Raw genomic sequence first — 17595 nt, 5'->3', positions numbered from 1 at the left:
GTAGAATAGTACATATCCTCCACTAGTCCTTCCATCGGTCACCACCAATAAATAGAGGTGACCATTTTGAGTTCTAGTAAAGAAAGTATGCAAAATCTATTGCTACTACATGTCTCTTTTGTTGTAGTGTGAGTGGTCGTCTAAGCCAAAATTTCATTTCTTTCTGACACACAAGAAGGAACCAAACATCTCTTATCTATGCTACGCAGATGACACTATTGATCTTTAACACACAATTTCCTTGCTTGAACTGAAGAAGTAACTGGAAGGAATTAGGTGCTAAAGTTGCACAGCCAATTCATTTCTCAATATCAGGTGGAATAAAACAAAACCGTCGCTCAGGCCTGGTCACTGAGACCCCCTTTCTGAGGAAGCACCCCTTATTTCAAAGTTATACTGGGATATATTTCTGAATTCCTTATAGAGAGTTGTCTCGCGCCCCTAGGTATTCTCTACATATTCACCTGTGTCGGTTTCAGGTAGAGGTACCCTCTTGCTCAAAGTCGTTCGAGCTTTTCCTGAGAGTATGACATGGGTTACTTCAGCGCCTTAGCACCTGGTGATGCAGCTTGAGGTGACATTCTCACAGACCATTATGGTAATATGAATATGGTGTTTAATTCTTACTTAGGCATCTGCACAAATATGGTAGAAAGTCTAGCTCGTTTGATAGGGATACTATAGTGCGTCCAGAACCATATTGTAATGTGGACACTCAAACATACTTCATGATTATCACTAACATGATAACTGACAAGGCTAAAGTCATGTGGACGGTGACAGTTTCCAAATCAGACAGAAGCTATTGTACAGCTGACTGCCTAGCTAATTTTGGTTCATAGTATACGAGAATAGGTTCTTCCGGGTAAGATGGCTATCAGCATAGTAAGTATCTGTGACATTCAAGTTTAACTGTTGCAACTGCTGCATAATTCCTCAGCAGATGCACAGCCTGAAAAACATACCAAAATTTTACTTCATGACGGAAAAACTAGTTTGGTAACTAATGCAGGACAAAATTAAATGCCAAATAAATATCCAACGACTTTTTTCTCCTTAAATAAACATGGAGTTAAATTCATCTATGATAAATAGGGCATGTGTTTAGGGGTGTTAAATGAGTGTGTTGAGTTGATTTTGGTGGGGTCAAAACAAAACGTGTTGAGTTAAAAAAAAATGAGTTGGTTATTAATCCGCCCAAATGTTACTAATTGGGCTGAAACAAATTGAGTCAAAATGGGCTAAACAATGGGTAGTCCAACCCGGCCAACTCTTACTCATGTTTCTCAGCCAAACTTTTTAGATGGGCTGAATTAAACGGATCAAAATGAGTTGAGTTAATAAATGATGACGCTAATGAATATATTTAGAATATCAGGGCTGTTCTGAAATAGAATAGTTGAATCAGTCCGGCCCATTACAAAATGGACATATATAGTAGAAAGGCTTAGAACTGTAAGAGATGGAAATAAGTTTGGTGAAACAAGGCTCCTCATGGCACAATCAAAGTGAACACTGATGGGAGTTTCTCACAAAAATATGTGCAAAGATAGTATATGTGGAATTGTTAAAGATAGTCAAGGTGATTTAATGTAACAGTAGCAATATCGCTAAATGAAGCTATTCAGCAGAGTTTTGGAGTGAAATGGTGTGGACTCAATGCACAACCAACATGGTGACAAAGGACGATTCTTTCTACCTGAAGCTTTACCAGTTTGTTTACAAAATCATTAACTACAAGAAGAGGGATGGAATCCAAATCACTCGCCGCTATAGAGAAGGAAACCAAGTAGCAGATTTTCTTGTTGCCTTTTTCATTCTAAAGACACAACTAGACACTGATGTGCCAAAAAAACAAATACTAGTGTGCCTACTATACTCAAACATGGACGAACAACAACCTACAGATCATAGAGACAAAACGAGTTGGTAGAAGAGAAATGGAGGAGGAAACAGAGGTTTGTCTGAAGTATGTCAACGCAGGCTACAAGTTAAATATTTTTTGAAAAAAACTAAAAAAAAATGTATAGCATTAAAAGCGCGGGAGAAACTGGCCACGTCATTAAAAATTATATGTATAAATTAACAAACTAGAATACTCAACTACTGTATAATGACTCGTAACCAAATTATAACACCAATACTTAAACTATTGAATTACAGTGGAAACTACTGAAATAACAAGTAACTAAAGAATAGAGATAAGAATGGAGGATGAAAAGCTTAGACTCTAGAAAGTGTTAAGTATTCATCACCAACTTAGTTAATATCTGCCAGAGAAGTACCTAGAATATTCAAAGTTGTAAAGAAATGAAAGGATATAGCTAGAATGATTGTTCCCGAGAGAAAGTGTAGATATTTTGTAGAATTATGTAGTTGTAGGAACACTCTAGAGTAGAATCGTACATATTCGATCCTTCACTAGATCCTCCCATCGATCACCACCTATAAATAAATGTGGTCATTTGAGTTGTAGCCAAGAAAGAAAGAAAGTAAGCAAGCAAGTAAGGAGTGTGTACACAAGATGAGTGGGTGCTCAACCTAGACACCAAGTAAATATATTTTTCGGCTGTCTAATTCTTGAGTCTTTTCGTGGCTTAGCCCTAGGCCCAACGACTTGGCTAGCGTATGGACTATCCGTGTTCACAACATATACTTCCATTCACACGTGGATACTGTTTATATACTATTCCATCTACACATGGATACTATTTCTATACTACTCCACTAGATTAAACTAGCAAAATCAGGAAGGCATGATATTGTAACATGACAAAGAACAAAAACAATGATCAGAGAAAACCAAAAAGAATAAAAATGGAAAAAACCAAACAAATGAGAAGTCTCAAATAAGTGTATCATTATAAATGACAATTGCAACAACACATATCTCACGATCTTAAGATTTTCAAAAGTCACAAAGAAGGGAATGCATCATCCTTCGAAACCATAAATTGTCTAAGTTCCAAAATCTTCAAAACAAACAAACAAACAACATGAAATTAAACAATCATAAATCAGAGCAACCCAATGCTGCTTTGATTTTTAAAATTATGCTGCTCAAAAGGTAATGAACAGAAGCCACTACCTCCATTTGTTGCTTCTGGGAGGTTGGATTATTATGACCACTTATCAATATTTGAAAAGTCACTGTCAAAATTGAACCATTTTCAGCATTTGCAGTACTGTCCCTATCCGAGGAGAGGCGACCATCAGGACTTATGGTGATACCTGAGGGCAAAATGGGAACTCTTTTTACATCACCTCCATTGACAATTGAAGTGATTGCTCGTAAATCTATGGGTGCATAAACTAAAAATGCTCCCATACTATCAATGCTTGTCTCTTGGAGCACTAACATTTCCTTTTGCATACAAGGCTGTACATACATTGCAACAATTAAAAAATATTAGTGGAAGTACTAAAAGAGATAATGTGAAAAAGATTTTTAAATTATCAGTATATATAAATTAAATGTAACAAAAGATAGTCTTTTTGTATTTATTGTTAACTGACTAAAAGTCAAGAGTAAAACTGGACCATAGAAAATGTCATTTGATTCGATAATCAAAGATTAAGGATGAAAAGATACAAGTTAGAAAATTTGGTATTTCTACATATGAGAAAAGAAGAATCCAATCATAAATATATTATTTGATTCTTGAAAAATGTCATTATTACATAAAATCGCAAACTATAAATAATAAATATGAAAAATACCTGAATGATTGTAATACTGTTTTCTGGAAGAGTTCCTGTTAGTACTCGAGCTAACTCAATCACATTATTCCCACCAGTCAAAATATCCCACTAAAAAAAAGTCAAAACGATAAATAATATCATAATTTAATTGCTAAAATTAAGTTTGCGAGATGAGCATTGTTTAAAATAATATGTACAATTAACGCCAATGCTAGCAAACATGTAGATAATATAACATGGGAACACAACATTAGCAAATCAATCAAATTCAAGACTTCAACTTAATGGTTTAAAAAATTCTTAACATTGAACTCATTCTATTTTTTATTTTAAACTTATGATATTTATTGAAATATTTGAGAGTTTCACATAAAAATCTATCTAGGGATTGAAAAAAGTCAATTTCTATAAGAGTATTTTTAGGGATCCTTTGGTTAACAAGTCATATAGGGATTAAAAGTGCAATTTTTTTTATCAGATGTTTGGCTCATTGCAATAAAGTTGAATATCAAATGCAAAGATATATACAATCATACCTTTTTTTATATTATTACAATCATTCCCTACAACAATATTTCACCTATAATATATTATAACAATAACATATCATGCGTAATTTCACAATGTGAGGTCTATAGAGGGTAGAATGTAGACAAACCTTACTTGTACCTCTTCGAGATAGGTAGGCTGCTTTCGAAATGCCTTTGGCCAATTGAATATAACATCAAAGTTTTATTTGAAACCGATATCAATATCATGCAAATTATATTCTCAATAATAATATTTCGTTGTAACAACTAAACAATTTATCTGAACAATTGTCATTATTACAAAAGAGGTTTGAATACATACCTGACTTCTTGTCTTGTCATCTTTGAAAAAATTGAAGACATCTTGGAATGAAAGAGGGAGCCACAAAGAAGTAGCAGCAGTGGCAATAAAGCCTTTTGGTTGGATAATTTCTTCATTTATTCTTATTGAAATTCTATCTCCGCGGTTGAGCCGTGATGAAGTTGGAAAATCTAAGTTGTCTGTCATGCTTAGGATTTCAAAAAAGTTCTTCACCATCCTTTGAGATATTTGTATTGTATTTTTCAGCCCTTCTAGATAATTAAACACTGAAAATAAAAATAAAAATAAAATATAAGTATTACAACAACATATATATCATGCGTAATTTCACAAGTGGAGTTTGAGAAGGGTATCCCTTCCCTGAGAAGGTATAAATGTTGTTTTTGTTAGATCCTTATTCAAATAAAGTATATCAAAATTCATATATGTAAAACAAATAGTATGATATAATTGGAGCCAAGGAGACAACATGTAATACTAAAATCGAAAGATAAAATATTTGGAAAACAAAATTCACAATACTAATAAGGAAAAAAAGGTAAGGGCGTGTTTTTTGTTTTCTGAAAAATAATCTATTTTAGGAATTCTATTTTTATTTTCAGTATTTGGTTGGAGAGTGAATACATATTCTAGAAAAAAAACTTCTACTGAAGATTGATAAAAAGTATTAACTGACGAGAAAGTATGATGAGATATTTACATGTTACAGGTGAAAGTGATGCCCGAGTGTCGTTAAAGTGTCAATATAATGTTCAAAGTTGAGAAGATTGTGAAGGAAAAATGACTTTTCTTTAAACAATGAGAAATACAACCATTTTTCTTGCTCCTTCAGTTGGAAAACATTTTCCCTAAAAAGTTATTTTCAGAGAAGTCAATAAACATCAATAAGACTATTTTTTTAAAAAAAATTCGAATCATACCAAACACACAAAAAAATTAAACTTTGGAAATGACAGTTTCAATTAAAAATTTAGAAAATTGCAAAGAAAAATGACTTCACCTAAAAATAACAGAATGAGTCATGTTCAAGGCCCTTTCAGAAAAGAAAAACATATCTCTACTCGAGTATGTAGTTTTTTTTAATATATGTATATATCTTGTTAAACATACCGTTAAAGATGGTTTTATTTTTATAAAAAGTTTTATATTTTTAATGAAAACCGCAATGATGAAAGATTTGCAATATATCCTTATCTTACCTTAAAAATTAAAATATGAAAAGTAGTAAGTAAATAAAATAGAATATAAAACCGAACCTCTAGCTACATTAAAATCATGCCTAGTAGGGCATATTGCACCCATGGCAAAATTATATCTCTCAGACATCCTTTGAAGTGTAACAATCCATCTTTTAGCTCCGTATGTTTGACGATCACACAACAAGTCTCTAAAGATACGATGTACTTGCTTTTTTTCATATACTTGAACATGTTCCACCCAAGTAACCTGCAAGAGTAAAAATAATCCAGAAAATGGAATCAAAATAATTAGCTTGTTGGAAAATATTTAGGAAGGTATGTTGAAAATTAGTGTTTTTGTAGCAGTGGATACTATAAGGCAAGGACTGATTAGGACCATATGAGGAGACAAATATTAATCCTCACTCATTAAGATTCAAACATCTGGACATGAACACCATAGTATGGGTCGTGTGAGCGCTCCTGAACTATACAGACGACTTTTTGGCGGTAGGGTTGGAGTGCTTGAGGCAGATTCAAAGAGAAGTGGTTGATTACTCTATGTTTAATGATAAATAGTAAAGTTATGAACTCAAGCTAGCAAAAAACAAGACAAGGGTCGATAGGGAGGCATTTTGGCACTGTTGAAGTGGAGTTCCACATTGTTATATGAAAAATCGTGATAGGTCTGACGACTCCTAACATGTTAAAAATGGCTACTAAATCTAACTCAATCCTAAAATATAACTTATAAGTTTGTTGGAGATTTTCCAAGGTTGTAGATGGATAAAAAGATCATTTTCTAAACTAATATGGAGAGACTCAAAACAACCCATGATGCACGTCTCAACGCTGATCATTTGGAGCATGAATTAGTAACATAACATGAGGATCCAAAATTGAATTAACTGAGAATAAAGATATTTTGATTCTTATATCATACTATAAGAAGAATAGACATCATGAGATAGGTACTGACAAATATTTACCTCTTGTAGCATAGTCTTCGAAAACTAAGTTTCATATAAATAGTGATATAGATGTTACATGCTTGAGTTGTGGAAACAATCTCATGCACAAGTGCAAGACAAAAATACATATAATAGACCTTAGTAATTTGGATCTCATGTATAAAGGGAGCTTAAGGCACATAGTTTTCCTTTTATATAAATAGTGATATTATTAGAGAGATGAAATGATTCATACCTTACTTTGGCCATTACCTATATCTTGAATGGCACAACCAGAAGGAAACTTCCAAGAATAAGAATGTACACCACTTTGAATCTCATTGAATGGATCATAAGAAACATCCATCATAATCCATGTTGTTGGATCAAATTGTCTACAACTACGTATGAAGAAAAAATCTCTAGCTTCCACTAGAGGAGATAAAATATGCAACTTTTCATACATCTGTATTCAAGAACCAAGAAAAAATTAGATCACTTTTATGAAATAATTATAATATTTATTTAATCTCTATGGAAGAAGATCTAAAAGATGTATCAGTATCTTACTAATTGTATAGAACCTCCCCAAGTCCCCGAATCAAGAACTTCAACAGTCCTAGCTTTTGTGACTATAGTAGGAAACAACTCCATCCATTTGACCTACATATACAAATTAAAATTTTTTAAGTATATGATTAATTATAAGACAATGAAAATAGCAACTATTTCTCAAAATAAGTACTCATTTGTCCATGTTTGTCACTCCATCTAAACTCATCCTAATCAATCTTGTGTGGGATAAAATTTAAATTAAAATCGTATCAGTCTATTGAAAAATAGCCAATTTATAGAATTCATGACAATGTGTTAGATTTCAAATAAAAAAATGAATATATATTTGATCTTTCACATGCTCGAGTTCGAAATTCATGATACTAACATATTGGTATGGTTCCATATCAAAAGTAGTAAGTTTTCAACGAATTCTCAAACACTAGCTACTTTTCGAAAATCAATCAAAAATTAAGTGACTAGCACACGCACAATCTTTTGATATATATATATATATATATATATATATATATGTATGTATACATATGTATGTATACATATGTATACATATGTATACATACATATATATATATATATATATGTATACATATATATATACATATATATATATATATATATACATATATATATATATTTATATATACATATATACATACATATATATATATATATATATATATATATCAAACCAAGCCTTAAATCCTAGTACTGATACGTTCTAAAGCCATACATCATTCTAGGGCCAAAGCATGTAATAACACATGTGAGAGTTCAAGAAACTTACTGGATCAAGAAAATTATGGATCAACTCACTTGCAGTCATTGACACAACTTCACAATCCTTTGGTGATTCAATTCGATTAGCCGATGATTGGTAATAAGGTCGATTTGGATTTGGAAATGTTCTTTCATAACTCTCACGATGAATAGAACACCTCCCTTCACTTGATGAATCTATCCAAATTGGATCATTTCTTTTCCAAAGTTCAACCATTTCATTCATAGAAGCCACAACAATCTCAAACATTTTTGTTTTTTGCCTATCATGAAGTTCGTAATGTTCTTGTCGTGATGGAGACATTATTGAAATATTATTAGTATTTATTGAATGTGCTTGAACATTATTATTAGTATTATTTTCCTGACCAAAGGAAGGAGGATATACAAGATTTGATTTTGATGGCGCCAAATTTGAAACCATCACAGAAGGCCTTTCAGGAACACTTGAGATGTGTTTTGATACTCTTTCACACTGCAAAAAAAAATTTTAAGTTAATTTACTTATAATAACATGTATTTATTTATAATAAACATGATATGAGAACCTAAAAGGATAAGAGTACATAATTAAGTTTTTATAAATATATAAATTAAATTCTTTTCATTCAACTTGATCTCTCTTGTCAAGGGCGGGTGCAACTCGCAACTCATAAGCACGGGGCAGAAATGGATTCAAGATCTAAACTTGATGGGTTAAGACTTTTTAGGTACTTAACACTTTTTTTGTGTGTGTGGGGGGGGGGGGATTTTCACCTAGTTTTCAGTGCCCACATTAGGACATCCACAAATTCGGATTAACATCATGTAAGGGGTAGATGTTACAAGCCTTTTTAGTTTGCATCTAAAGCTTAATTCATTGTATTTATAAAATTATGGATCCAGATACGACATTTTAAAAAAATACTAGTGACTTTTTTCATGTATCTATGCTTTGTGTAAAAATTATGGGATTCAAATGAACTCGGTGCCTATTATCTGCATCCACCTCAATAGATATCTTAAAGGTGGAATATAGACATATATGTGTAAAAATTGACTAAACCGTCAAAAAAAATGTAGGGCATCCAAGCGCTTTTTAAGTAAGCTCAGTTCTCTTATCCATTGGTCCAATGTACTGTTCATAAATCTAACCCCCTTCATTTCAAAATTCAAAGTACAACGTTGAGATAGGTGCTAAATGCCTCAAATCCCGGATTGATCAATCGAGTTCAAACCACGAATTTGCCTCCTCTTTTTTATATACAAGTAATTCTTTTTTACATAAATAAATAAATTAATAGCAAAAATAAATAAAATAAAATAAATAGTATAAGTATAAGGATTACTTGTTCCCTCAACCTTTGATTTTCCATTTTCAATATACAGGTCCTTTCTTTTTTTTAATGGGTGGTCCATCACACTTTGGGCATATTGTTTTCTTCGTTGCCTCTTTCATTATGTTATTCTCACAAAGAAATCTTTCATTTTCTTTGCTAAGAGAATTGTTAATGGATCTCTCATTTTGAGTCTGATGAAATATTTATAACAAAAAAGAATCACATAAAAATAAGATATTATGAGTTAATAAAATGTAGAAATGTTAGAAATATGCATAAGAACTGCATCAGTCCAAATTGTCTGTATTGTAGGGTAGTTATTTACTAGGGTAGTTATTTACTGTTTAGTAGTTAAATTCTATCTTATCCTTATCCTTATCCTTAGTTTTTTAATCTTATCCTTAGGAGTTGGTTTACTTGTAAACTCCTATAAATATCTGTGTTATAATGAAGTAAGTAGTTTTGCTTTTCATAAATTTTTCTTTGTTCATTTATCAAACTAATGTTCCTACTTGTTCAATAACAAAAGAAGATAAGATTGTTATGTTTTTCCTTCTCTAAAACTAACAATTGGTATCAGAGCATTTATTTCTTAAGGGATCCTTGGGTGTTTTGATTGTAATCAACAAGACAAGTTTATCAATCATGGAAGCAGAATCAAGTTTTTCTGTAATGGCACCACCTGTTTTTAATGGTGATAACTATCAGACTTGGGCGGTAAGGACGGAAACATATCTAAATGCCATGGATATGGGGGAGGCAGTCGAAAAGGATTATGAAGTTCCTCTGTTGCCTAACAATCCTACTATGGCCCAGATCAAAAACCATAACGACAGGAAAAGCAAAAAAGCAAAGGCAAAGGCCTGTTTATTTTCAGCAGTATCTTCTTCAATCTTCACTCGAATTATGTCTCTAAAGTCAGCAAAAGCCATCTGGGATTATCTCAAGGCAGAATACGAAGCGGATGAAAGGATCAGAGGTATGCAAGTGCTAAATCTTATAAGAGATTTCGAGATGCAGAAGATGAAAGAAACTGAAACCATCAAAGATTACTCTGAAAGGCTGTTGAACATAGCAAACAGGGTAAGATTGCTTGGTTCCGTGTTTAATGATTCACATATTGTTGAAAAGATTTTGGTAACTGTGCCAGAAAGATTTAAAGCAACCATAACTACTTTGGAAAAAACAAAGGATCTATCCAAGATCACCTTCGCAGAGTTATTGAATGCTTTGCAGGCACAAGAACAACGAAGAGTCATGAGAGAAGAAGGAAATATAGAGGGAGCATTGTTTGCCAAGCCTCAAGATGGAGGCAAAAACAAAAAGAACAAGAACAAGAAGAATGGTGAAGGCATTTCAACAAGTACTACCAAAGGAAAAACTGGACACTCAAAGAAAAGTTATCCTCCTTGTAAGCATTGTAACAAGAAAGGTCATCCACCATATAAATGTTGGAGAAGGCCTGATGCTAAATGTAGTAAATGCAATCAACTTGGGCATGAAGCTGTAATTGTAAGAACAATAGTCAGCAACAAGAAGCAGAGGCTAAAATTATTGAGGGTGAGGAAGAAGATCAACTCTTTGTTGCTACATGTTTTTCAAGTAGATCATCTAGTGAGTGTTGGCTGATGATACTGGATGCACTAATCATATGACAAATGACATGTCTCTCGTCAAGGAATTGAAGCCCACGACCATTACTAAAGTCAGAATAGGTAATGGCGACCATCTTCCTGTAAGAGGGAAAGGAACCATTGCTATTCCAAGTAATTCAGGTACTAAAACAATTTTCGATGTGCTTTATGTACTTGACATAGATCAAAACTTGCTTAGTGTTGGTCAATTGATGGAAAAAGGCTATAAATTAAATTTTGAAGATAATCATTGCTTGATCAAGGATGCTTCAGATCAAGAGAAATGTTTAAAGTAAGAATGAGAGGCAAAATTTTCTCATTAGATCCATTTGAGGAGAAGCATGTTGTTTTTTCAGCAAAAGAAAGTGTTGCAGAAGTATGGCACAAGAGACTCGGACACTATCACTATGAAGGGTTGGTTAAAATGCAAAAAATGAAAATAGTTAAGGACTTGCCTGTTTTAGAAGTAGATTCTTCAAATTGTCTTGCGTGTCAATATGGAAAACAAAACAGACTTCCATTTTCAAAGACAACTTGGAGAGCCTCGAACAAATTGCAACTAATTCATACTGATATAGCAGGACCACAAAGGACTCCTCCACTAAAAGGAAGTCTACTATATCATTTTTGTAGATGATCTAACCCGCATGTGTTGGATTTATTTTCTCAAACATAAGTCAAAGGCTTCTAATGATTTTCGGAAATTCAAACCAAAAGTAGAAAATGAAGCCAACTGTAAAATTCAGTTCGTAAGAACAGATAATGGAAAGGAATAAACTTCTTACCAGTTCGACATGTTATGTGAGGAAGCAGGGATTCATTATCAGCTTACTACTCCCTATACTCCACAACAAAATGGAGTAAGCGAGAGAAGAAACAGATACATTATGGAGATGACCAGATGCATGTTGCACGAGAAGAACTTACCAAAGAAATTTTGGGCAGAGGCAGCAAATACATCAGTTTATCTTCAAAATAGGCTTCCCACAAAGGCAGTGAAAGACCGAACTCCATTTGAAGCTTGGTATGAATTTAAACCATCGAATTTTTTTAAAGTGTTTGGTTGTCTCTATTTTCCTACATTCCTCAGGTTAAACGAGATAAACTAGATAAAAAATCTGTCCCAGACATTTTTATTGGATATAGTTCAGTTTCAAAGGCATATAAAGTCTTCCAACCATAAACTGAAAATATAATCTTTTGTAGAGATGTGAATTTTATAGAAAATGAAGAGTGGTGTTGGGAAGACTCGAAGAAATTTGTCGTTAACACTTCTGACAAAGCAAAAAAGTCTCCTACCCAGTTTTTTGAGGAGAAAATATCACTCTCACGGCAGGATGAAATGGTGGATTATTTACCAGTCAAAGGTACTCGACAACTCTGTGATATATATCAGAGATGCAATGTAGCAATATGTGAACCTACTGGGTACAATGAAGCCAAAAATGATGAAAAATGGGTTGCTACAATGAAAGAAGAGTTATTTATGATTGAGAAAAACATGACATAGGAGCTTGTTGATCAACCTGAAGACAGAAACATAATTGGGTTGAAATAGGTCTTTAGAACCAAGCTAAATGTTGATGGTTCAGTGAATAAGCATAAAGCAAGACTTGCAATTAAGGGGTATGCTCAAATTTTTGGTGTGGATTATTTTGATACATTTGCACCAGTAGCTAGGCTTGACACGATCAGGTTACTTCTTGCTCTTGCTGCACAGTTGGGTTGGAAAGTGTATCAGATGGATCTCAAATTAGCATTCCTTAATGGCTTTCTACAGGAAGAAATTTAAGTTGAGAAACCTGAAGGCTTTGTGAAGAAAGGAAATGAGGACAAAGTTTATAGGTTAAGAAAGACATTTTATGGACTTAAACAGGCACCAAGGGCCTGGTATGGTCAAATAGATGGCCATTTACTTGGCTTAGGCTTTGAAAAGAGTCTATCAGAATCTACTCTTTATGTTAAACATCATGGCATTGATATTCTTGTTTTGTCTATATATGTGGATGATGTACTAATTACAGGAAGCAATACAAGGCATATCGAGGATTTCAAGCTAGAAATGATGCAAGCCTTTGAGATGACTAATCTTGGTCTAATGTCTTATTTTCTTGGTATGGAAATCAAGCAGGGTCAAGATGAAGTTTTCATTTGCTAGAAGAAATATGCTAAGGAAATTCTCAAGAAATTCAACATGGAAGATTCCAAGGAGATGAATACTCCTATGAACCAAAAAGAGAAACTAATAAAGAATGACAGAGCAGAGAAAGTGGAGGAAACGTACTTCAGAGGCTTAGTCGGTTGTTTGATGTATCTCACAGCTACAAGACCTGATATTTTGTATGTTGTAAGCATTCTATTGAGGTTCATGCATTGTGCTAGTGAGATGCATCTAAAGCAGCAAAACGAGTTATTAGATACATCAAAGGAACCATCAATAATGGTGTTAAGTTTCAGAAAAAAATAGATCTGAAACTACTTGGGTATTCTGATAGTGATTGGGCTGGATCTGTAGATGACATGAAGAGCACATCTGGATATTGTTTCAGTCTTGGCTCAGGAATGTTTTCGTGGAGCTCAAAAAAGGACATTGTGGCTCAATCCACTGCAGAGGCGGAATTTTTGGCTGCAACAGCAGCAATAAATCAAGCATTCTGGTTGAGGAAAATTTTTGGTCATTTGCACATGAATCAGACAAAGGGAACTGAAGTGTTTGTGGACAATCAATCTGCAATAGCAATTTCTCATAATCTTGTATTTCATGGGAAAACAGAACACTTCAACATCAAGCTTTTCTTCTTGAGGGAAGTGCAAAATAATGGTGATGTGACTCTCCTCTATTGCAAAACTGAAGAGCAGCTGGCTGATATCTTCACCAAACCATTATCAGGCAATAAATTTCAACTTCTCAGGCAAAAACTTGGAGTTTGCAGCTCTTAAAGCAAGGAGGAGTGTTAGAAATATGCATAAGAATTGCCAGTCCAAATTGTTTGTATTGTAGGGTAGTTATTAACTAGGGTAGTTATTTACTGTTTAGTAGTTAAATTCGATCTTATCTTTATCCTTATCTTTATCCTTAGTTTATTAATTTTATCCTTAGGAGTTGGTTTACTTGTAAACTCCTAGAAATATCTGTGTTATAATGAAGTAAGTAGTTTTGCTTTTCATAAATTTTTCTTTGTTCGTTTATCAAACTAATGTTCCTACTTGTTCAATAACAAAAGAAGATAAGATTGTTATGTTTTTCCTTCTCTAAGAACTAACAAGAAAGACAAAGAAATATTAGTAGTTTTTGGACAAATAGCATTTTCCACCTCTAAAATATAGGTATATTATTTTGATCCTTGTAATATTTGACGAATCATATTTAATTTTTAAGTAATCAAAATGTGTGTTTCTAGTACTTTTATGCATGGAATATGTTGTATCAACTACTTTTAAAATTATAATACAATCAAACATTGAACAACAATACAAATTTAACATAACACAGATAATTAAGTAATTGTACAACTAATCATTATGTTAAATTTGTGAACGTTCACAAACAAAGGAATCAAAAGTGCACATTCCAATTAAATGTAGGTTTAGGTACTGAGCAAGACATTACTATTATCAAAATGAGAACTTTATAATAATTGAAGGACCAAATTAAGCCTTTTTTTACAAAAAATCCGTGAACATTATTTTCTCCTCCCACCTTTGCTTAAAATTTTAAATTCCAGCTCTGATTTTGAACAACACACTTTCTTCCTCATGAAATATATATTTTGAAGAATGTTTACATAGGTGAAAAAATTAGTCCATGAAAATTTAATTTATCCAATTTGAACGTGTTTTGCTAGGCATATTTCATGCAGGTAATTTGGGCAGAAGTCAAGGTATAAAATGACTAAAATTCGGTTGATATAAACTAAATATTTAGCTCAAAATAATTCATAAATGAACTTGTTAAAACGTATATAGTCAACAATAACATACCTAGTTTAAATCAACAAAAGTGGGGCCTGAGAGGATAAAGTGTACACATATCCTACAACTACCACAGAGGTACAAAAGTCATTTCCGATAGACCCCCGTCTCAAGAAAAATATAGACCAACACATTATAGAGAAAGAAATACAAAATAGAGAAAGTCATGTCAATTTTGTAGATAACCTATCAAATCATTCTAAACAATAGTCATAATAAGAAAAAACAATAATAGAAGCATAAAATTACATAACTAATAAACATACTAATAGTATGACTATTAGTGTAGAATAATAAGTGAGACAACTCAACAATCTAATTAACCTCCTACCCTAATATGTGTCCTTCATAAACTCCTGTCAAAGGCCTCAACTTTATTACACATATAACACCCAAAATTGCAATGCTCTGTGAGTGCTCCAACTTCCCCAGTACAATGTCCTTGTCCTTCTCTTTGTTCAAGAGTTTGTGGAAGTAAGATTGCACTTCCATATGATGAGTGTCTACTCAATGAAGACATCTCCAACTCGACACTCATTGTCACATTCGTATCTCAAGGTAAGGCCTAGATCCAGAACTTACAAACCTTGAACTCACCGAAAATTGTTAATTTTACTAAGTAATTTCACAATCAGTGCAGATTGAACCGCAAGGAGTTGATACAACTGCAATAAACCCATAAAACTACCAAGTATGATACTCATTTTTAATCTAATAATCCTTGTGATTTTTTTGTTCCTGGTTGTTTCTTTTTGTTAGCTAAGACATCATAAATGTTGTTCTATAGTGACTGCTCCTTTTTGTGCTTCTAATTTGTGATTGGAATATACTAAGATGCCGCCTACTTATTCCTATTCCTCACACATCCCAAGTACTTCAACTTAGACCCATCCACAAACTATGCCTAAGATCCTACCCATCTGGTCTCCTAGATAAAAGTTATCCTTCTCTTCTTGAGAATCCTCAATAACTATGAAATTCCTAATCAAAGACCATATTCTTAGCCTGGACATGATAAATTTAGTTGCAACAAAAATTACTTTGTATGGTAATTTCACAAATAACATGAAAAAACTTTAACAAAAAAATGGTTAGAGTTGGAAAATTCGATCGTGGTCTATTTTAAGCCCAACACAACTAATTTATTAATTGGCTTATTTGTTTATAGAAATTATTTTGACTAGCTTGGACTTGGTTCAATCCATCCATTTACTATGGCAAGAATTCCTTCATTCATCAAATAATATAGAAAACAAAAATCATTAGTTCTTAGTTGCAACACCAAATTTTCTTTGACTTAAAATTCTCAAAATCCTTGGCAAGTTATGGAACTTGCTAGAGAGTTTATGTACTTTGAATAATTTAACATGATTCTATTATTTGTTTTATTGAGCAACAACTCAATCAAATTGGAAGCCGGATGATAAAAATAACTTTAATGAAATGAAGCTTTTAGTGAAATTCATATAATAGTGAGGCAAAGAACATACTTCCAAATATATTGATCAATTCAACAAGGCAAAACAAATGACTTAGGAAAATTATATTGAAATTGAAAAGTTCAATCGTAAATAATTGAATTGATTGTACAAGGAGAAAAAATAAAATGAAAGTGGAAGTAAATAACCTAATTAATAAGACGAAGAAATTGTTGTATTTATTAACACATTCTAACAACTTAACCCAATTTAGAGAAATAATTTAACAAGAGATTCACTGGCCTTGTCATACATCGATCTTACCTTTATAATCACTTTTACTAGATTTTTTAAAAGATTAATTCAAGAAATACTAATTTGTTGTTTTGCGTAAATAATAATAACAACAACATACCTTCAATTAAGTATAATTGAATTTATAGAAAAAGAACTAAATAATTAGAATTACCTTTATTTGTGTCCTTTTGTTTTGAAACCACATTCTGACCTGCTTTGGTTCAAGCTCTGCTTCCCTAGCCAATTGATTTTGTTGACTTGCATTTAGAAGCGGACAGTTCTCAAAGAATCTTCATTGAAAATTCAGGAAAAAAACTTCATTGATCATTTTTAAAAAATTAAACCTAAAAATGAAAAAGTAAAAAAAAAAGTGTCATAAGGGTCTCAAGTTTGAGCATTGGAACTAAAGCCTCCTTGTTAAGAAATTGTTTACCCTAAAACAGGACTTAATTCCCCACTTGAATTTTGATTAGTCGAGAGTCTAGATCAAGTACCAGATACTCCCCAAAGATTGAGGAGCAGTAAGTACTCTTAATACTTAACTAGAGGCCTCGTTTTGAGTCCTGGGATTGTCACATTTCGTAGGGAGTAATTTATCCCTCAAAGTGAGGCTTTCTAATGTGAATCTGAACTAACCTTCCTAAACTGGGAATTCTGAATGCAAATCTATCTAGTCGAACTATAGTGAATTTTTTTATGCGATCTGGATTAGTTGGTCCCTTAAAAGAGTTTTTTAGATGCAGATCTATATCTATTGAGCCTCAAAACGGGTATCAAACATCATGAGAAAGAGATTGTTTGTTTTTCTAGTGCAAAAATGAGAAAGAAATTAAAGTGAAATAAACTCATCTACTTGTACTAAAGTTATTAATGAATAATCAAGAACAAACCGATCATTGATAAAGTTGTATATAAACAGT

General features: G+C 32.7%; 1 protein-coding gene across 10 annotated transcripts in view; it reads right to left on the bottom strand.

Annotated features, from left to right (window-relative positions):
- LOC107029778 (homeobox-leucine zipper protein HDG11-like) overlaps positions 1 to 17595 on the bottom strand; it is a 33271-nt gene that overhangs the window by 2836 nt on the left and 12840 nt on the right. For 6 of the 10 annotated variants that reach the window (XR_003580238.1, XR_003580239.1, XR_001458070.2 and 3 more), the window contains exons 4-11: positions 16848 to 16965; positions 8043 to 8510; positions 7253 to 7345; positions 6939 to 7148; positions 5811 to 6000; positions 4555 to 4820; positions 3721 to 3810; positions 3089 to 3379 (exon numbers count right to left, since the gene is read on the bottom strand). Coding sequence is in view for 2 of the 10 variants with exons in the window: in XM_015231223.2 (XP_015086709.1) it covers positions 3011 to 3379; positions 3721 to 3810; positions 4555 to 4820; positions 5811 to 6000; positions 6939 to 7148; positions 7253 to 7345; positions 8043 to 8510; positions 16848 to 16965 (1804 nt within the window). In the remaining 8 variants the exon portion in view is untranslated. Of the gene's footprint in view, positions 1 to 2941; positions 3380 to 3720; positions 3811 to 4554; positions 4821 to 5810; positions 6001 to 6938; positions 7149 to 7252; positions 7346 to 8042; positions 8511 to 16847; positions 16966 to 17595 lie in introns of those variants that run through there. The other 4 variants (XM_015231223.2, XM_015231224.2, XR_001458072.2 and 1 more) reach the window with 3 other exon arrangements.

This window comes from Solanum pennellii, chromosome 9 (assembly GCF_001406875.1).
Source record: "Solanum pennellii chromosome 9, SPENNV200".
NCBI lineage: Eukaryota > Viridiplantae > Streptophyta > Magnoliopsida > Solanales > Solanaceae > Solanum > Solanum pennellii.
This window is presented reverse-complemented; position numbering and strand designations above follow the sequence as displayed.